Source organism: Sarcophilus harrisii, chromosome 4 (genome assembly GCF_902635505.1).
Source record: "Sarcophilus harrisii chromosome 4, mSarHar1.11, whole genome shotgun sequence".
NCBI classification, from domain to species: domain Eukaryota; kingdom Metazoa; phylum Chordata; class Mammalia; order Dasyuromorphia; family Dasyuridae; genus Sarcophilus; species Sarcophilus harrisii.
In genome coordinates this window covers 439,413,024-439,433,969 of record NC_045429.1, presented here as the reverse complement: position 1 = coordinate 439,433,969, position 20,946 = coordinate 439,413,024, and the positions used below count along the sequence as shown (strand labels likewise).

Sequence of the window (20,946 nt, the reverse complement as noted above, 5' to 3'; positions counted from 1 at the left end):
GCCTGGGGGGGGGTTTTGGGGCTGCACCCAAGCATTTTGTCCATTTTTATTTTTTTGCAACTCCCGTTTTTGGGGGCCGTTTTCGGGGAGCATCTTTCCCGAGATCCCCCAGCGGAGTGCCCCCGAGGCTCGTCCGCCCGGCCGGCCGCAGCCCCCCGAGGCCAGCCCGCCCGCCTGCCCCGCGGCGCGCCCCCGCCGCCCGAGAGATGAGCATTGAGACGCTTCTGGAGGCGGCCCGCTTCCTGGAATGGCAAGCGCAGCAACAACAGAGAGCACGTGGTGAGCGGGCCGGGCTGGGCCCCGGGGGCGCGGGGGGGACCCCGGCTGGGGCGCGGGGGGCGGGGGCGAGGCCGCGCCGCGCGCTCGCGGTGCCAGCTCCAGGAGTCATTAGCATTCTGCCGGGGGCCTCAGCTCCGCCCGCCGCTTCTCCCCGCAGCCCCCACCCTTTGGGGCGCCCTTTGCCCGGCCGGGGACTGAGGGGAGGGGGCTTGGTCCTGGGGGGCGGGAGCCTTTGGCTGTCACCAGACGGGTTTGGGGGCTGCTAGGGGTCGGCGCGGGGTGGGGGTGATGGAGCAGGGCGTGCATGCCCGGAGCGCGCGTCGGGGCGTGTGGTATTATCGGGAGGGGATGCGGGGCGATGCGCGCACACGAGTGTGCGTGTGTAGAGTACACGGGTGGGGGTAGGGATTACTCTACGCCGAGAGGCTCCCTGCTTCCCAGGCCGTGGGGGCCCCCCGGCTGGGCTGCGCGCGGCTGGGGGCGGGGGCGGCCTTTGCAGAATGAAATGACATCGCTTGTCATATGATCCTGGGCCGGCCCCGCCTGACCCCGCCCCCCGAGCTGGACTGGGGTGGATTTGGGGGGTCCGCGGACGATCCGGACCCCGGAGGGTCACCCGTGGCGCCGGGCAAGCCCTTCCCCCACAGCCCCTCCCCGCGGCCGCGAACCCCCTCCCCTGCGGGGTGGAATGTGGAGGGTCTGCGCGTTCCAAACTCGCTCTCGCCTGGAATGTTGCGTGCGTCTGTGTTCCCAGCTTGTTGGTTACTCGGGGCTGATGACGTGGACGCGCTCCGCCCCCGAACACGTGCACCGGGGACACTCCCGCTGGGGACTGGGCCGCTGCTACTTCCCCGCAGACCCAGGTTCCCGGAGCGGGCGAGGAGGGGCGGGGCAAGAGGCGGAGCTGAGGAGGGGGCCCAGCCCTAGCGGACTGGGCCCGGGGCGGCACCCCGAGAGAGCCTGGAGGAGGGAAGTGACCTGACCCTTCCTGGCCTCTTCCCCCTCCCTCCGGGTTTCCTGCATTTACCTTGGGGGGTGTTTGAAGGAAACCCCGGGACTCGGGGGCTACGTAGCAAGACGTGGAGACCCTTCGTCTCCCTGCCCGCGGGGGCAGGGCCCCTGCCTAGGACTAGCGAGGCCAGTGGGGGTGGAGCATTTCTTTGGCACCCGGAGGGGGGGACCCTTTTAACGTTCGGTCCCCCGGCTCCTAGGCCCCAGCCTCAGAGCCTCGTCCCCGACCCTTAGGCTTTCTTTTGGGGAAGAGGGAGGAAGGTTTGTTTCCCTGTGGAATCTCTCCTTTCTGGGCAGAAGGACATTTATTCTCCAGCCTCCATCCAGCTTTCGAAATGCGTGCGTGCGTGCGTGCAGGACCTGAGTTAGCTTTCCCCGCCCCCGCCCCCTCCCCGCCCCTCCCCCTCCCCAGCAAAAAAAAAAAAAAAAAAAAAGGAAAGAAAGAAATCTTGCGCTCCAGCGCTCCCTTCCTTTCCCTCCGTGTCTATTGTTGCTTCAGTGATGAGTCATGCTGGAGGTTGTAAGTGGTGTGTGTGCGTGTGTGTTGGAGGCCGCGCCTGTAGCGCGCGCACGTGTGTGTTCGAGGGGGCGCGCACGGGGCGCGTGCATTCCAGAATCTCGGAGCTGGGTGGGTACCTCTCCTGGGGCAGAGAGGGAAAGGTAGGTGGGAGGGGGCTGGCCTCTCAAGGTCAGAAGGCCTCCCTGACAGAAAATCCCGGGGTCTGGGATCTCGGATCAGGAGGGAATTGGGGGGACCTCCCTCCCTGCCCTGCACATCCCCCGTCCCTCTTGCGCCCAGTTCTCCGGCCTCTCAGGGCCCAGCACAGGGCCTTAGTGCTGGGGCAGCCCCGTTTTCCCAGGGGGCCCCCTTGGATCGCCCCTTCCCCCAGCCCCTCTGTTTTTGTAAGGCCGTCTGTGCTGTGTGCAGCTTTCTGAAGCCAGCCACCCTCGGATGCAGCTTAAGAGGGAAGGGGGGGAGGAGAGAGCAGGCCGCTGCTTTCCCTGCAGAATGCTTTCTCAGTACTGTCCTCACCTGTGCTGGGCACAGACACTCAGGGGGAACAATACCAAGAAGAGAGATCCAGGAGGCCTGTGGGGAGCTGAAGGCCTTGCCTCGGGGCCCTTTCTCTGGAAAAGCGAGGGGAACCTTGGGATGCTTCCGCCCCTGGGTCCACTCCGAATCTGTCTCACTAGCATTCCCCACTCTGGAAGGTAGTAGAGAAGACAGTCTCCAGAGTCAGCTGAAAGAGAGGTGACTCCTGGAGGAAGGAAATCTGGCTCTGGCTCTGGCCTAATCCCAGGGGCATTCCTTTGGCCTCTGAATACTCTATGCCTCCACTTGGGATTAAAGAGCAACCAGAGAATTAATTCAGTATCTTTGAAGTATCTGATGTGTTCAGTCTCTGGGGGCAGCACAGTTTAATTAAGATACCTTGCCTACTCTCTGGGAGCTTACAGTCCAGGGCTAAGGCATAGCTGGAAGTTAAGGCCTGAAGTATAAGCCTATTAACCCTGTACAGGGACAAGGCTGCTGCCCCCTCTTCCACAATCATCCCCACTGCTCTCCTGGATCCAGGTCTTTCCTTTGCCAGGTGCTTTCCACGGTTCTGTCATCTCCATTTGCCCTCCCAGTGCTTCTGGGAGATGGGAGGTTACTTTGGGCCCGTGGCTAAGGTCTGATGGCTCCCTCTCCTCTACCATATTGCTTTACTGATCTTAGAGTTTCCATGTTAGGTTGTCCCACTCAATCTCTCCCAAAGCCTGACTCTGCAGCAGTACCCACCAGGTCCCATGAGGCTTCTCTTCCTCCCCTTCTGGGGAGACACTTGGGAGGCTGGAGGTTGGACTTTGGAGTCCAAAAGACTCATCTCATTCACTTACTAGGCTCGAAGCCCTGTGGAAGTCTCTTAATATCTCTACTGTTTCATCAGTAACAAAAGGAGCTTGGAGTAGTTAAACTATGGGAAATCCCTCCCAAGCTTTTAGGAAGATCTAGTCACCTGCTGCTGCCCCAACACCATCTTTCAGAACCCTGGAGTGGAGAGGCCTGGTGCTGCCTGAACTGAGGCAGCCACGGGTGGTTGGGAGATAGGAGGGGCTTGTACAGGTACAGGACAGAGAGTGAGAGTGTGTGTGTGTGTGTGTGTGTGTGTGTGTGTGTGTGTGTGTGTATGTATGTATGCACACACGTACGTGCGTACTCTGGAGGGAGGGAGGATGGCCAGTGTTTAAGCCCAGCTTTCTCCTGGGCTTAGCGTGATCCTGACATTCCAGGGGGCAGGGGCAGGAATGAATGAGAGGCACTTCTGAGCTGGTCACCCAGGGGGAGCGTGATCGTGCAGGGTCCCCAGAAATCATCCTCCGTACCCCGGTGCTGCCCTGGCCTGTGCACACATTTGCAGGGCCTCTCTCCTTTGACTAGGCCCCCCCCCCTTTAGGGCAAGGATCACCTTTGGGTCTTTGTGGTCCCAGGACTTGAGGCTGGGGAGGATCATTCAAGGGGGCCTGGAGGCACAGCCCATCCCTCTTTTGCCTGTAGCTCCAGATCCTTGAGGCAAGTCCTGAGCCTGTCCAAATCGCCATTTTTGAGGAACCAGGAAGGAGCCTGTGTTGAGCTAAGGGAAGACACAGTAGACAGATTGGAGAGTCCCTGGGCCTCTGGCAAACCCTGCCCCTTCTCCCAGACCAGGCCAGGTCCTTCCTCTTGGCTTTGAAGTGAGAGAGGGAATGATCCTGAGTTAGCCAAGGTGATCAATGAGAATGGTTGTTTGGAGGAGGCAGGAAACTGAGGCAGAAGGTGGAAGAGGGCTAGGTATAAAGGGGTGTGTGTGTTTGGGCACCAGCAAGGCCCAGCCCTTCTCCTTTTCCTGCCTGCTTTCCTCCTCTTCCCCCACGCCCCCAGTGTGGTGGTGCTGTACAGAGCTGTTCTTTGGAAGGGAGGAGCACACACACACAAATATCTTATCAAAGAGCGAGTCCTGTTGGGAAGCCACTGAACGCCTTCCAGTTAAGAACCTTTCCCCCTCCCTTTCCTTCTCCCAGAAGGAGGTGGGGGAATTGAACCTGGTAGCCTAGGGTCTCTGATTGGCCAGGGGGCCCCTGTAGCCAGAAGGCAGTTCCAGAGCAGTTCTCCCCCCCCCTCCCGTGTTGGTGTTCCTGGGCCCCGCCTCTGAGCCTGCCTCCCTGGGGTGACATGGTCCAGGCAGATCTCAGCACACATGCAAATGGCCTGTGGGGCTAGTCAGCTCCTCCCACAGCCCTATCATCACCCCCAGCCCTGGGTTTCCTGGGCACTCAGGGTTTCCTGGTAATCGGGCCCAGAGCCAGAAGAGAGGTAGAAAGGGGAAAAGGGCAGGCAGACCACCTTGGGCCTCTCCTCTCCCAGCCCTCGGACTTAGGGCAGGGCTTGGCAGACAGGATGTGTGTCTGGTTTCTGATGCTGCCCTTTTGGGTGGGAGCTGCCTAGGTTCACTGGGCTGCCCTGCTCTTCTTCCTCCAGCTCTCAAGGTTTAGCCAGCCTGGCATATTCTCACCTTTTGCTGGACCCACACTCCCAGAGGAGGAAAAAAACAAAAAACAAGTGCAGCAGGTCTCATGATTCTTTCCATTCACCCCTGGGAGCTGCTGCTGGTTCTACAGGAGCATTAGTCCCTGGGAGGGTAGAGATTCATTCCTTGCTTCTTTGAGATCTGCTCCTGGGGCCAAGAACTCCAGCTAGGGAGGCTTGACTTCCCAGACCTGCCTTTGTCCCTTCTTTCCTGCCTGTGTGACCCTGGACAAGTCACTCTCTGAATCCCTCTGCCTCCCTCAAGGGGTAGTTGAGACAGTCATAACAGTGGCACTTTTTTATCACTGTAGCCCAGGTTCTGGTCATGTCATTTGATCAGAGGATCACATGAAGAAGGATATGGAAATGCTCCATCGATGTTAATAATGTTCTGCTACCTCTGTAGGAGACGGTTCGGCCTTGTGGAAAGGACACCGGACTGTCAGAAACCAGGCTTCTAATCATTCGATCCCTTGGCATTAAGTGGGGGGACAGCCTGGAGGCAACAAAAGGATAGACAGAGCATACCAGATGTAGCCCCGTCTTATCTGGGTAGGGAGGATCAAGGAGGGCTTCCCAGAAGAGGAGACACTCTGGGAGCTGTTGGGGCACTTCTAAGCTCGTGCTTCATCTTCCCTATTTGTAAATGGAGGAAGGGAGGGAGCTGTGACTCGGGTCCCTTCTCTGGTCCTGGGGAAGCTGGAACCAGGGTAGACCTTGGGGAGATGCAGCCCACGGGCCTCCAGGTGTGTGAGGAAGAAGCTTTTGTGGCCCTTACACAAACCTGACTGGTTGGATCAAGGCCATCGCACAGGGCCCAGGACCTGGCCTTCCCCTTTGTTTGCCTCAGTTTCCTTGTGTGTGGCAGGTTGAGAGGAGCAAATGAGCTGATGTTAGTAAAGTGTTATAGCGCAGTGCCTGGCACATATAGGTGCTTGGTCTTTTCCCTCAATCTCCCGGGACCCCCGAGCTGCACCTTTGCCCCATCTCCTGGAGAAGGTCAGCTGGGCCCCAGGAAGTTGGTAGGTGGCTTACCCTGGACCCTGGCATCAAATCGAGCTTGCCTGGTCTTTATTCTCTCTTACCCATGCAGAGGAACATGAGAAACTTCGGCTGGAGCGGGAGCAGGAGCAGAAGGCCAGCACCACGCGGGTTAATCATATGCTGCCCCCTGAAGAACCCCGGATTGAGGCCCCCCCACTTCCCTTGTCCCCTCCAGCTCCACCACCTGCACCTCCACCCCCTCTGGCCACCCCAGTGACTGTCATCCCCATCCCTGTGGTGACAGGCTCCCCACAGCCGATGCCTCCCCCTCCCCCTCTCCCACTGCCCCCTGCCCAGCCGCTAACCCTAGCCCCACGACAGCCAGCCTTGGTCAGTGCACCTGGACTCAGTATCAAGGACCCCATCCCCCCACTCCCCAGGCCACCAGCCACTGCCACCCCACTCCTGCCGGACTCGAAGGGCACCGCCGCACCCACAGGCAGCCCCAAACCCCTGCAGCCCTTCCCCACACCCATCCTGACCATCGCCCAGCACCATGTGGTCCAGCAGCCCATTCAGCCCCAGCTGCCACCCCCACAGCCACCTCCACCACCAACACTTGCAGCTCTGAAGTTGGCGCCGGCTGAGGAGGTGAAGCCCATCGAACAGAAGAAGCGGCCCGGGGGGTGAGTGAGGGGGCCTCTGGGCCCCTGACTGGGAAGAGGGCGTGGGGACAATTCTCCCACTGGTCTCCTGCTGACCTAGAATTCTGGGCAGCCTCACCCTTGTTCTTGGCTCTGCAGGGTCAAGATGATTATTTTCACCTCCCAAAAAACCCTGCCTTCAGTCTCCATCCATCACCCGTTTTAATTCAGACATTTATTGGGCTTAATAAATGTTGGGTATTAAAGACCAAAAAGAAACACCACCCCACAATTTCTGCCCTTCATGAGGTTTGATCTTAATTGGATGCAATAGAAAATCCACACTTGTCAGTACAAACTGTCCTGAAGACAGACCTCACAGGGTCTTGGGGGTGGGGGTGGTTAGGAGTTGGGGAGCAGCAGAGCGGCCAGGAGGGTTCTGGGAGGCCATCAAGGGGCACTAGGCTGGAAGAAGAATCGGCTATGGCGCCTTCCCAGGACCCTCTGAGTTCAGGCCTCCTTTCACACTTGGAGGTGTGCAGGGTCAGGCCTGGAAAGCCAGCCTGCACCCCTCACCCCCACCCTCTGTCTGGGTTGCAGGATCGGGACCAGGGAAGTCCACAACAAACTGGAGAAGAACAGGTGTGTGTGTGTATGTATGTGCTCTCCCCCTCCCCAAGCTTTTCCTGGATTCCCAGTCTGCCCCCACCCCCACCCCCCCAATCTGTGGCCTGATGGCCCTTACTGTTCTCCCCAACCTACAGCCCCGCCAGGCCTCCCGCTGACGGGCTGCATCCTCTTCTTCCCCCCCTTTCCCTAGGCGGGCCCATCTGAAGGAATGCTTTGAGACTCTGAAACGCAACATCCCCAATGTGGATGACAAGAAAACCTCCAATCTAAGTGTCCTCCGCAGCGCCCTGAGATACATTCAGGTACGCAGCCTTGGGGGCAGGCCCGAGGGAGGGCCGGTTGTGTCTATTGTGGGCCTGCCAGGTATCGGGGAAGCGCGGCCGGGCGGGTTTGTGCCAGCCTGGTGCCCCGCCGTAATTGGCGGCTGGGCAGCCTGCGAGTGTTTGAGGTGGGGAGACGGCTCGGGGGAGGCCCGGAAGGGGGAGGGGTGTAGGGAAGCGGGGCCCGGGCGGGAGGGTTAAAGGCGGGCTGGCAGAGCCGGCCTGGCCTATTCCGAAGGCGGCGCTGCTGCGGCTGCTCGAGCAGCTTCCTCTCCCTCCCCTCGGGCTCCGGCTTCAGCGCCAGCTCCCGCTTCCCCCTCCTTCCTCCTCCGCTCCCCCTCCCTCCTCCACGCGGGCAGTGAGCACATGGCCCGGGCTAGCGCTGACGTCAGCGGGGCTCCCTCCCTGCCGGGGGAAGGGAAGGCAGGAGGAGGGGGAGGGACTGGAGCAGCCAGCCAGCCGAGGCTCGCTGCGTGTGCAGCTGCAACCGCAGCCGCCGCCGCCGCCGGGGCTGGGGGAAGGGAAGGGAGGGGAGGGAGTAGGAAGGCAAGGGGAAGGCGAGACCCGGACGGGAGAAGACTCCAGGGGTTAGCCCTAGAAAGCCCCCCGGAAGTGGGAGCACCCTCTTAATTGTAAAAGAAAAGTGGTGGGTGGGAAGGTGGGGCAGAGGTTTTGGGGCAGGAGCTGCTAGGGCTTGTAGGAAAAAGCCCGGATTTGGGTTCGGGACCCGGTTCGCATCTCCCCTAGCACATTTGCCAGCTGTTTTGCGTGAGGCCCTTTACCTGGCAGAGCCCCAAAGCCCTGTGCTTAATTGGGATGCGGCGTTGTTTATTGCTGGAGTGACATTGGCAAGTCACAACCCCGGGCCTTTCCCTGCATCTATAAAATGGGCGGGTTGAGATGCTAAGGTGCTTTCCAGCTCCAAATCAATGATTCTCCATGCTTGAGAGGGTGGTTGGGAGGAAAGCACTTCTATTTTCAGACCTTAAAGCAATACACAAACGAGTTACTCTGTGGGCCAGATTCAGAATTTAAATAGGCCATTGACTATCTCTTACCTCACTTCAGGCCTGAGAACCCCCCTCCCCCCATCTGTCTGGCGGTTTTTTCCTAGCTGGATTTTGCCGCGGGACGCGAAGAGGGTCGGGGGCTGGGCAAGATCCCGCTGCTTTATAAGGCAGATCTATTTGGGTTAGGGTACGAGTGGAGCCGTAGAGAGTTGTAGGTTTCTCCGGCGCCCCGTTCCTTTCCCATCCCTTGTACCCAGGGGATTAAGGTCAAACTGCTGGAGTCCACCCCGATTGCGTCAGCGATCTCTGGGCCAAGCTGCACCTCAAGCCCTGCCCAGCACCGGGCAGTGTGTTGTGACTCCCGGACAGTTCCCACCCCTTGGGGCAGGTGGTGGGTGGTGAGAAGGGCGGATTAATACTTTTAGGTTTATCTTTGTGAACGCTTTAAAGGCTGGATTTGGAGGCCCCGGGGTTCGAATGGGGGGGGGGGGGGAGGTTATTAGCTAGCTTGGGTGGGTGAGCTTCTTGCCACCGGGCCCGTTTCCTCACTTAGAAACGGGGGTATGGCCTGGCCGGCCGACCTCTAAAATAGGTCCATTGGGCTCCGAAACCACTTTCTGGAACAGCCCCTTCCTCCCCGAGCTCAGGAACTTGGGGCCCAGGGCGGCGAACCGTCTGAGCCCAGAAGAGTCCGAGTTGCGATTCGAACTTGGGTTAGCTCCCGAGCTAGGGTCTCCCCGCCTTGGCTGCGGTGTCTGTCACTCTTCGCCCTTTAAAAATAACTCCTTCCGCCCGAGAGGAACCCCCCTCGCATCGCCCGCGCGCCGCGTCTCCTCCGCAGTGGGGTGGGGGCGGGGGCGCTCGCGCGGCCAGACTCGCCAGATAAGACGGTTGCCATGGCAGCCGCGAGTTTCTGTCTCCCTGGAAACCGTCGGGGTCCCGCAGGTGTGCACGCGCTCCCGGAGCGAAGGCAGAGAGCGGGAGGCGCGCGCCCGAGGCGAAGCCCAGTCACGGAGCCTGCCCGGCCAGGGAGGAGCCCAGGTCTCTCCCGGCCCCACCACCACCACCCACGCCAGGCGGGGGCGGAGCCTGCTCCCCTGTGACTGGCGGCCTAGAGGGGGTTCGCTCGTCTGGAGGGGAAAGAGTCAGGGCTTGACGTCATTCTGCCTGTTTGGCGACCAGCCCCACCCCAGGATGGCCGTTAGTTTAAGACTGCTTTCGGCCGCGGGTCTGTGTTCTGATGTCACTGGGCCGAGCTGGATTTTTAAAATTATTCTTCTCAGAGCTGAGGCCCCGAGGACGCTCCTCCGACCCCTCCTTTACCCCCACCCCACCCCCACTCCCTCTATCTCCCGGCGTCCTTTCCGGTGGGGTGGGGGAAGGGGCGGGCGGGCTGGCTCTTGTCCCAGCTTCTTCCCGGCACGGGCAGGGGGCGGAGCCGAGGTCGTCGATTGGCTGGGTGGGAATGAGCCGGCCTTGGGTGCAGGGTGGGGGTGGGGCAGCAAACGGACCGGTCCTGGTGACGTGACGCAGCAGAGCTAAGCTCCGCGTGGGAGCGCGCGTGCTCGCTGCACTGGCAGGAGGAGGGGGCAGACGGGGGCGGGGCGGAGATGAGTTGGAGGTGGGGGGAAACGTGATTGAAATTGACCGTGACTAGGAGCGAGGCCCGGCCGGCGGCGGCCTGGGAAGGAGGGCGGGGCCGGAGCTCCGGAGGCCAGGCCTGTTGTTGCCCGCGGGCCCCCTGCTGGGAAAGCGGCGGCCTCGGACTAGGAGCGATGTGTTAAGTCGGGCGCCTCCGAGGGTAGAAAACGGGCAGAAAACGCCCCGTGGGGCCGGAACCAAGGCCTCGGGTCCGTGCTGCTGAGCTCCTCTGGAGCCTCTGGGAACCACGGGGCGGGGGCGGGGGCGGGGGCGGGCCCGGGCTGGTCCGCGGGAGGCGTTGGGCGGGACTCGGTGAGCCCAGTGTGGAGGCGTGGCCTCCGCCTATCCCCGGCAACGGTGGTCAGGAGTGTGGCTGGTGGCATTTGGGGCTTTAAGGATTGCGAAACGCTTTGCAAACCCGGAAGGGAACCAGGGCTCTTAGTAAGGCCCTCATTTTGCAGACGAGACTGAGGCAGACAAGTTAAATGATCCGGACAGTAAGGAAGCTCCCGAGGTGGATTTGAACTCGTGTCTTGTGCTGCCAGGTCTGGCGCTCTGTGCACTGTGGCTCCCGCGCGCGAACCTGCCCCGAAACCGACTCCCGAGCCTCCAGAAGCTCTGGCCTTTACCTGTCTCGGGAAGGGAGCGCGCAGACAAAAGCGGCATGGTGGTGAAAAGGAGGCAGGTGGATGACTCGGACCCGAGATCACGAGCAGGAAGAGGCTTCAGAGCCTCTGCTCCAGGGCCCCCGGGTCATTGTCCAGGGCCACACATGTATGACAAGGGCTTCATGTGAACCCAAGTCTTAATACTCCAAACTCTGGGGGGGACTCAGATGCTTTCTGCCTTATTCTGTCAGAGGAAACAACATGTGCGCCCAGATGCAAAGTCAGCTTCAGGCTGGGGCATCAGAAAGTGTGGCTGGAAGGAAACCAGGGATTCAAAAAGCAGCATCGAATGAATGAATGAAGCCTCACTGAGCGTTTGCTCAGTACAAAGCACAGACAGGACCATGACACCCAGCTGAGAGGGAGAAGATTGTGTCTGGGGAGCGCTGGAGGAGGGACACAAGGTAGCAGTTGATGAGCATGTTAGCATCTGTTAAGGGTTTCCTGAGGATGGGGAGTGTGTGGACAGCAGAGAAGGACCTGTGAGGACCACTAGACTGAAGGCTAGGCAGAGGCACCATCTACTGGAAAAGACAGGAGGATTTGATCAGTAACAGGAGCATGTCTAAATTAGAGGCTGGAGTCAAGGGGGAACAGAACAGGAGGTGATGACCTGGATTTCTGCTCTGGGTGACTGGCCTTGGGTCACAGATCTAGGAGGAGGAGCAACTTTAAAAGCCATACAGTCCAGTCCTCTCATTTACACATGAGGACCCTGAGGCAAACAATGACCACAGGTATCCACCCCATCTTCTGACTTCCCTTCCGGGCCCCATTCACTCTCAAGTTGCTGCATCTCGGTATGACAGAAGCTTTGGAATGGGCACTCTTGTGATGTGGGACAAAGAATCTGCATGGAGGGAAAGGATTGCCTTGTTTCAGAGGGCCCACTTGAGGAAAGGTAACACAAATTTGTAGTAGACCCTCCCTTGTCAAAGTTAAGCAAAACTAGCCTTTGTGTGAGCTTCACATCCATCATCCCCGACCTCTGCTAACAAGGGTGAAATGTGCACTCTTGGTCACTTCTTTTTCTGGACCAATCTGGGCCATCGAAATGTCTTCTCGCGTCCCTTTTGATTGTGTTCCGATTGTGTACTGTGTCCCTTCGTGTAAAAGAAGGGAGCTGGTGTGAGGCACTGATCGACTGGCCCTTCGATTCTGGACCACTTCAAACACGCTGGCCTAGTGATCTGAGGGTGGCTACCATGTCCTCCAAGATCCCCTTCTAGCCCCAGAGCTCTGGGGACTTGCCATTCCTCTGCGGATATCACATGTGGCAGTGGAAATTTTGTAATAAGTAGAGTCGTATTTGGGAATTCGAGGTTTCGAGGTGGAAATTATTACTGCTTCAGGGCCCACCTGGGCTCAGTTTCTTCATCTCCAAAGTAAAAGGGCTGAAGGATGTGGTACCCAAAGACCCTCCCAGCTCTTGGAGTCAGGAATCTGATGCTTGGGATTAGAAGCAAGTCATTCCTTTTCTGATGTTGAATTTTTATCCATAAATAAATAAACTGGGAATTATACCCTACTTATCCACAAAAGGTTTGCAAGGAAATTGCTTTGTAAACCATCACGAACTCTTACAGAAATGCAAAAAACTTTTTTTATCAATGAGTTAATTTCCTTAATGTGATATACAGGTTGTAACAGTTTGGAGATGACATTGGCGTAGCCCAGGATGCTTAAGGAAGGTTTCATAGAGAAGATGATACTTAAATTGGGTGAGGTTTGGAGAGAAGGGTGGGAGTCAGATGCTGATCTGGGTGGCCAGTGGCTCTGCTGGAGCAGGGGAGGGGGAGGTGCTGCAAGAGTGAGTGGAAGAAGCTCCAGGATGAGGGAGAGAAACTGCTGGACTTGGTACAACCTGCAGAAGAGAGCTTAAAGGAACTTTGAACTCCTTTAGGACCTGGTGATTCTCTCAGAGTGCATCCTCCCCTTGTGGACTCACTCAGCAGGTGTTACTCAAAGGTAGCTGTGATTTTAAAAAATTATCGGGGGACTTAGTGGGTTCGTTGATAGAAATAGAAGAGAAAAAGAACCAGGGTTGAGGGCAAGCTGGTGTGTTGGTTTCAGGGGGTGTCTTGGTTGAAGGGTTGATCCGGTATTTAAGCAGAAATGAGCAGCCTTGTGCTGAGCTGCTCTGAACTTTGCTCGGTTGGTTTGCAGACATCAGATGTGCTGCCTATGCGTGACCTGAAGGCTTTTCGGCCTGGTAGGGCCCGCCAGCCTGATTAGTGCTCCCACTGGCATTCCTGTAGGGCAGGAAAGTGGACTTGGGGGATGCAAAAATAGTTCCCCTGATTGTTGTTTTTGTACACTTGATGCAGATGCATGTAGGACCTGAGTGTCAGCCTTTCTCTGGTGCTTTCTCATTCCACGGAAATAGGTCTGTGAGGTCCCTGGCTCCTTGGGGACTGTGCCAGTGAGACCCAGGCTCTGAGAGCTCCTTGCGAGAAGTCAGGCCAGCCTGGCCGAGATTGGAAGGAGCTCTGCCCCGGCTGTTGGCCGTGTGTGTGCGTGTGTGTGTGTGTACACGTGTGTACACGTGTGCAATTGGTTTTGGCCGCAGCAGTTTATGAAATGGTCTACAGAAGTGTGCAAGTTTTGCAGCAGTCGTTGGAAGCATTGAACTTGAACTCAAGATGAGGAAGCTGTGGCTGGGAGGGATGAACTGGCTCACTCAAAGTCACAAAGTTTGGAACAGAGACTTGGCCGTGGTTCTTTTCCCGTGGTGTCTCTGGAAACGTGAGGCCAGCAGATTAGTTGGCTATTTGTAGCAGTAATCCAGATGTGAAGGGATAAGGATCTTTTTTTTTCAAAGATGGCTATATACATTAATTTCTGAACACATTCACACCCTTCCCCCATCCAGCTTGCCTTATCTCATGCAACAAAGATGAAGAAAGAAAAAAGAGTTTCGCAAAACTAACCACCACATGACTGTGTGTGATATTCTGTCTCCCACCTGTGCCGCGCAGGGAGGGAAGTACGTTTTCTCCAACTCTCTTCTAGGGCCAAATGTGGTGACTATAATTACACAGCACTCAGTTTTGTTTTATTCGTTCTGTTTGTGTTCTTTAAAAGCTATTTTAAGGGAATAATTAAGCTTTCCTAGCTGATTTTAGAAGGAAGGGGAAAAAAAATGAAAGCCTAGATCACTGGGAGTTTTCTGGGCTCTTTAGCAGAAATAGGGAAGTTAGGGAGAAAAGCCAGTCTGAGGGAATGATTGGGGGGTGCAACCTCCAAATAAAAATGCTGAAGATAACAGGAGGTCACCTGTAGTTGAAGCTACAGGAACAAATGAGGTTTTTAAGAGTACATTTGGAGTGAGAAAAGCAAGAGGCCAGGATTTGTTCAGCTGTGAAGAGAGGCAAGATGAGCAAAAGGAACCTGCAGAGGGGACACCGGGCAGCGGAATGGATCCCAGAAGGCCTTTGGAGCTGTCCTTGGTGACCCCTCCGAGGGCCTTCAGGGAGAATGGGGAGGAAAGGAAGGGCTTGGGACAGGGATAGACTCCCCCCTTGCAGAAGTGTGGCCAGGGCAGCGTGGAGGGGAAGGGTTTGTGATGGAAAATACTGGGGCATGTTTGACGGGCAGGGAGCTGGTGGAGGGAAAGATGGAGATGCTCCAGGATGGGGAACTGGGAAAGAATTCCAACCCAAGTAGAAGGCTTGGAGTTACAAAGGGCAGATCAAGAGTAAGGTAGGGGGTCAGGGCGAATTGGGCAGTGAGATTGGAGGCTCAAGGGGAGCAGAGATGGTGAACAGGAACTCTGAGCTGGGAGAGGTGTAGCAGGATTGCCGGGCCCCTGGGCTCTCAACCCAGCTGGGGAGCAGGAAGAGAAAAGATAGATTATGAGATGGCATTGTTCCCCAACCCTGGGGAGTGAGGGGCTGCCCTCCATGGGCATGGTGAAAGGGGACAGGAGGTCAGAGGTTGAGAGCGGCCAGGAAAGGACTAAACTGCTGGGCATAAGGCCTGGGCTGGGCAGTCAGAGAGATTCAGATCTGAATGAGAGAATGGAAGCTCCTTGTGGGCAGGAGAGATGATGCAGATCTTGGGGAAACATTAGCTCTGGAATTGGGAGGAGGCAGAAGGGCCACCCTTGCCCCTATTGAGATGGAACTGGGGCTCCCTTTCCAGAAGCGGGCAGCGCTGAGTGCCCATCCACACCAACCCCAGGCTTGGGCCCATAGAGGCTGAGGTTGGGCTCACAGTGGGAGTGTTGGGTTTCGTGTCTAGGGCTCCCTCCCCCCCCAGCCCGGCTGTTGGGCTACGCCGGCTCTCTGGGCGGGCGATTGTCCACTCGGGCACCGGCCTTGACTCCCCTGGGCCCCCACCCCTTGTCCCTCAGACGCTGAAGCGGAAAGAGAAAGAGTATGAGCACGAGATGGAGCGGCTGGCCCGGGAGAAGATCGCCACGCAGCAGCAGCTGACGGAGCTGAAGCATGAGCTGAGCCAGTGGATGGACGCGCTGGAGATGGAGCGGGTGCTGCGGCAGGCGGGGCAGCCCGAGGACGACCAGGCCTCCACTTCCACTGCCTCAGGTACCCTGACCCGCCCGGGGTCCAGAGCCCCCTCCCCCCCCAACTCCCCAACCCCCGGGGAAGCTTTGGCCTTCTGGCTGCCTCTGACCCTCTTCCCTTCCTCCCCCCAACAGAAGGCGAGGACAACATGGATGAAGACATGGAGGATGACCGGTCAGCCTTGGGGCTACCCAAGCTGAGCCAGCGGCCACAAGCCGAGCTGCTGAAGCCGGCCACCCTGCCCCCGAGCGCGGCCCCGGCTGCCACGGCCCCTCACTCCCACCCCGCGGCTCTGCAGCAGAAGCCCCCCCCTCCAGCAGCTGCGGCCCAGACCCTGGTGTCGGCCCCCGCCCACCTCGTGGCCACGGCGGGAGGGGGCTCGACGGTCATCGCTCACACGGCCACCACCCACGCCTCAGTCATCCAGACTGTGAACCACGTGCTTCAGGGCCCGGGGGGCAAGCACATCGCCCACATCGCCCCTTCGGCCCCCAGCCCCGTGCAGCTGGCACCTGCCACGCCCCCCATCGGCCACATCACTGTCCACCCCGCCGCCCTCAACCACGTGGCCCATCTGGGCTCCCAGCTGCCCCTGTACCCACAGCCGGTGGCCGTGAGCCACATCGCCCACACCCTTTCCCACCAGCAAGTCAATGGCACGGGCGGGCTGGGGCCGCCAGCCACGGTCATGGCCAAGCCGGCTGTGGGGGCCCAGGTGGTCCACCACCCCCAGCTGGTGGGCCAGACGGTCCTGAACCCGGTGACCATGGTCACCATGCCATCCTTCCCCGTCAGCACCCTGAAGCTGGCCTGAAGGGGGCGTCGCTCGGAGGTCCCTGGCACCCTTCCCACCAAGCAGCTCCACACATTCCAGCCCAGCCCCCTTCCCCGCCCTCAGGGGAAGGGCCGGGGGGGCAGAGACTGAGCCCAGCGGGAGAAGAGAAGGGCGCCGACGAGGCTCCCGCTCCCAGCTGGGCCAGGAGGGCCCGGGGGCCCCGGCCTGGGCCTGCCGCCTTTGGACTTGAGAAAAAACTCCAGAGACACTTTGGTGAGCGTGGTCCCCGTGGCTCTGGTGGCTGCCTCGATTTCCGTTCTCGTCCCGGTCTGTCCCCGCCTCGCCTCCCTTTCCCGTGTAATCAGTGAGCTGTGGATGTGATGTTCTTGGTTTTCGTCCCTCGTCCCTCCCTCCTCCTCCTCCCCACCTCGTGTGCTGCTGATGCTGCTATTGCTCTGTAGGGTGAGGTGGCTGAGCTCTGGGGACCCTCCCCCGAACCCCAGGGGTTCTCGAGCCGGGCCGGGGTGGGGGCTGCCCGAACACGGGGGGGCGGGAAGCAGGTGGCTCGGTGGGCCAGAGGCGCGGAGGAGCCGGGGGGGCCCCGCCGTCCGAGGGTGCCCCCTCTTTTCCTCAGCCCACACTACAGTCTGATCGATCCATCTGAGGTCACTGTGATTTGTTACAGTAGGAACTATTTAAGACAATTCTCTACTAATAATAAACCAAATGAAAGCGAAACCAGGAGGATTCCCGTGGGGCTTTGTTGCTGATCTCTTCTTCTCCCCACCCCCAACCCCTGACATCGGCTTTGGTGGAAGAGCCTAGAACGCCAGAGGGACCCGTGTGGTTCCAGTGGGCCCGGCCCTGGCCCCTTCTCTCTCTCTCCTCGGGGGCTCTAGGTCCCCGGCTGCGAGGGGAGCGGCTCCAAAGCCCCCAAGCACCTCCAGCCTTCCCTCTGCTCAGCTCTGTGGACTTGTAACTGGTGGACGTGTGTGCATGTGTGTATCTGCATGCTCAGTCCGTGTGCGTGTGTGTCTCTTAGTGCCCTGCCCTTCCCCCGCTCCGAGCTTGAGGACTGGCCTCGTCCCCGGCCCCGCGGCCAGAAGATTGTGGCCGACGGGAGCTGAGGCTGCAGTGACGCCCCTGCCCCTGCCCCTGCTGCCAGCTCTGCCCAGGCCGAGCTTCCTTCTGGGCCCAGAAGGCCCAGGGATCCCCTCAGAAACTGGCGTGCTGGCCTGGTCCCCGGCCTCTCCTCCTGCTCCTCCCCGGCCCTCTTGCCCCTCTCTGGTTTACCTTTGATGCTTTGGACTGAGCCTGGGGAACAGCCCCCTTAGCATCCTGCCTCAGTTTCTCCCTGAGGGTGGCTCTCAGGCATTCCCCCAGCGGGGAAAGGGAAAGAGACGCCCGTACTCGGGCCTTGTCCCCCCAACCCTGGCTCCCAGAGGAGGGGGCTTAGGCCGGGAGGAGGGGCCTGCTCCCCGGGCCCTCCCTACTAGTGAGTCTGCCTTTGGGGACAGCTTGGTTTCTCCTCTCTTTTCACATAGTTATTACAAGTGACCTTGTGTAAAACACATGCGCGTACATGTACACTCAGATACCCATTTAGGCACATATATATTCATATATAGACACATGTACTCGTTGCCTTCATGGGGGCTGTTTGGCAAGTATCCTGACGGTGGAGTCGGGCCCTGGGCTTTCCAGGAGTGTTTGGGACCAAGTTGAAGCTGTCCTGGGGAGGAGGAGGAGGAGGAGCACCGTGAGGAGGCCGGGGGCGCCTGAAGCTCCCAGATTCCTATGTTATGTCCGCAGTGCCGGTGTGGAGGCCGGGTGGGCTGGGTGGGCTGGGTGGGCCGGCCTGGCTGTCGGGCCAGCAGAGGGGCCGCGGGAAACCTTAGAGCCTAGAGTGGATTCTGCCTGGAACTAAACCCGGCCTTGCCTCCAAACCCCCTTCCAGTTTGTGCTGGGAGGTTTGGGGCGTCGGGGTTCCTTCTGCTTTGTGGATTTCCCTTTGGGGAGCTGTCCCGGGCAGGTCATTCCCTTGGGTCCCCGGCCTGGCGAGAAGGGCTGACCTACATGCTAACACCAGCCATTAGTCACCCTCCACTTCCTCCTCCAGCTGCAGCCATCCCCTCCTGGCCTCCTGTCCACATCACGGAGCCATAAGCTCTACTTGGTCCACCCGGATCCGCCTTGGGGTGGGGCGGGGCAGGGTGTGGAGGCCCAGGTGGCTGTGTGGAGAGAATGATCTGCTGTCAGTCCTGTCCTTGTCGTCTTCCCATCCCTCCCCTCTCCTCTTTGCTTTCCTCCCCTCCCCTCCTCTCCCTTGTGCTCCCCTCCCACTCCCACCTTCCTCTCCCTTCATCCTCCTCCGTGGCCAGACAAGAGTGGAATCGAAATTGTGCCTCCCCCCACTCTCTGGGGACTGCCCCGATACCTCATCCAACCCCCAAGGCACCTGGGACAGGGGGAGGGGGTCTGTCGTGCTGTGTCTAGAGTGGCTCCTTGGGCGTTGCTGTTGTGCTGTCTTGTTCTCTGGTGACCGCCATGATGCTGTAACATTGGGGGCCGCTGTCCCTCTGCGTCCCAGCCTCCTCCTGGGGAGCGCCTCCTTCAGCAGCCGCCGGGACCAGGCCCAGCCCCGGCCCTCCCCGCCCTCGGGATACCGAGCCCTGCCTCTCTCCCCAAACCTCCTAACTTGGGACACACACACACATACACACCCACAGCCACTCACACATCTTACCTCTCATGCTTATTTTATTTTTTTATGTTCTCTAAGTGACTCGCTGGCTGGGAGTCTTTACCTCGAAGGGCTCGGGTCCTCAGGTGGGCGGGGTGAGCACAGTGGGGTGCTGTGGGGGCCGCACTTGGGCCCTGCCCTCTCCAGGATGAGCCCCCGGCCCTCCTCAGGGAGGTGGCCCTTGTTTACAGTGAGGACTCAGTTGCTGTCTCTGTTTCCGGAAATCTGAAGCCTCAAGACCCCGGACTGTAGAGATTTTTATGTGTTTGGATACATCTGCTGTGTGAAAAAAAAAAAAAAAAAAACCCTACAAAAACCCTAATTTTGTACATATTGTATTTTTACTATTGAGCTGTATTCTAGTGGCTGTTCACGCTCTAAGACTTTAGGTATCGGGACATGAATATTCTCCATGTAAAAGCACTTGCCTGGAATAAAACATTGAAACAAATAAACCTGCACTGAAATGTGAGTCGGGGGCTTGCAGACACCTCGTTTCTTTGTGGGGGGGGGGGGGGGGTTGAAGGGACCAGGAACCCAGAGGCAGAGGTGAGAGAAGCCCTTGTTCACTTTTCAGATCAAGGCCTCTCGGGGCCCAGCTCGGAATGAGGCCGGCCCCGTAGTCCTGCATGAGTGCTGGATCTGGCACTCAGAACTGCGCTGGAATCCCCATGAGAACAAGACTGAACCACTCACTGGCCTCGGTTTCCTGTTGTGTAAAACGGATTGGCCCTGATGGTGGTTCAGTCGTATCTGATTCTCCGATCCCGGGTGGGGAGTTCTCGGCAGAAACACTAGAGCCGTTTCCTTCCCCAGCAATTTTACACGTGAGGAAACTGAGGCAGACGGAGTTCTGTCTGAGACTTGCCCAGTCTACAAGTCTGGATTTGAACCCAGTGAGACGAGACTGGTGCTCTGCTCTCTGGGGCCATCTGGTGGCCGGATAATCGGCTCCAGATCTACACCCCAGCACTCGGCCCCCCAGCCACAGCTGTCACTCTTCCACCTGTACTTTGCTGTAGAGTTTTCCAAGGCTGCATTTGCACCCACTATGTGCTGGAAGGAGTTTGGGCCCTGCTGGGTGCTCACAAGCCGTGACACGGGTGGGGGGAGACGGGTTTCCTGGGCAGCCTCCTACCTTGGAGTTGCAAGGATGGGACCCGGACCCGGGACGTCTCAGGTGCTGGGATCCTGAGGGAGGAAGCTCCGCGACCAGTGTAGTTTATCTAGCGCCCATCCTGCGAGGGTCCTAGCTGCCAAATCATCCCGTTAAGTGACCTGCCCAGGCTCACACAGTTAGCGTGTGGGAGGCAACCTGAGACCAGCTCTTCCTGGCTTCAAGGACTTCAGTGCTACTGTATGATCTTTGAAAGCCCCTTTAAGCAGATGGGCAGGTATTCTCTCCCATAGAACAGGAAACCCCAGGATCCAACAGGTAGATGGGCCTAGGGCCCGTGGCCATTGGGCAGCGAGCCTGGGACTAGAACGGAGGTGTTTGTATTCCTTGCTCAGTAGCACCTTAACCATATTTTTCGTGGCACTTAATGCTTCCTCCACTGAGCAGAAGCAGCTCTGGTTTGGGAGTTGCAAGTGAGGTTGGCCCAGATATTTCTTTACCCATGTAAATAACTAAAAGGCACTCGAGTTTCAGAGTAAGGAAAGGAAAACATGAAGATGGCTTTGATGGGAGACTTGTCATAAAGACTGATTGCTTCCAAAGGGTGGGACTGGGGGGAGGGAGGTGGAAAAAGTGTCCGTTCTTCAGCATTCCAGGGAAAAGCTGTGCTTAGCTCACCATCCGCCTTCAGGGGTGTCACGAGGGCAGAGCTCAGAGCTTTGCCCCAGAGTGGGAAATTCAGAGCACCCAAAGAGCAGGAGGCCTCAACCTCGGACATGTGTCCCGCAAGGAAACTTGTGATCTCAGGATGGACTCCCTCCCCTGGGCTGCATCCCAGGTGAGTCGTTTCTCTCAAGCCTCCCAAGTAGGATTATGAGGGAGCTCTTTTGTCTCCTCAGTGGTCAGCGGGAGGGACAGAGAAAGGATCCTGGGTGGTTTTCCATCTTAGTTCTCTGATCCCAGGAAGGGGAAGCCGGGATTTCTGCCCTGGGAGATCAGAGTGATACTGAGAGGTCACCTCTCCTCCACAGTCCTCCTAGAAACCAGCTGA

The 20,946-nt window shown here is 58.5% G+C and overlaps 1 protein-coding gene across 1 annotated transcript; it reads left to right on the top strand.

The window, feature by feature from the left end:
* Positions 1 to 13: 13 nt before the first annotated feature.
* On the top strand, positions 14 to 19,250 carry MNT (MAX network transcriptional repressor). The gene is made up of 6 exons (XM_031967805.1): positions 14 to 279; positions 5,931 to 6,507; positions 7,066 to 7,107; positions 7,286 to 7,397; positions 15,089 to 15,281; positions 15,395 to 19,250. Exons 1-6 carry the CDS (start codon positions 207 to 209, stop codon positions 16,072 to 16,074), a joined length of 1,677 nt encoding a protein of 558 aa, XP_031823665.1. The 5' UTR covers positions 14 to 206; the 3' UTR covers positions 16,075 to 19,250.
* Positions 19,251 to 20,946: the final 1,696 nt, after the last annotated feature.

Coding starts and splice junctions, on each gene's coding strand:
- MNT (XM_031967805.1), top strand. CDS start 207: ATGAGCATTGAGACGCTTCTGGAGGCGGCCCGCTTCCTGGAATGGCAA. Junction 6,508..7,065: donor CAGAAGAAGCGGCCCGGGGG/GTGAGTGAGGGG, acceptor TCTGGGTTGCAG/GATCGGGACCAGGGAAGTCC. Junction 7,108..7,285: donor AACAAACTGGAGAAGAACAG/GTGTGTGTGTGT, acceptor CCCTTTCCCTAG/GCGGGCCCATCTGAAGGAAT.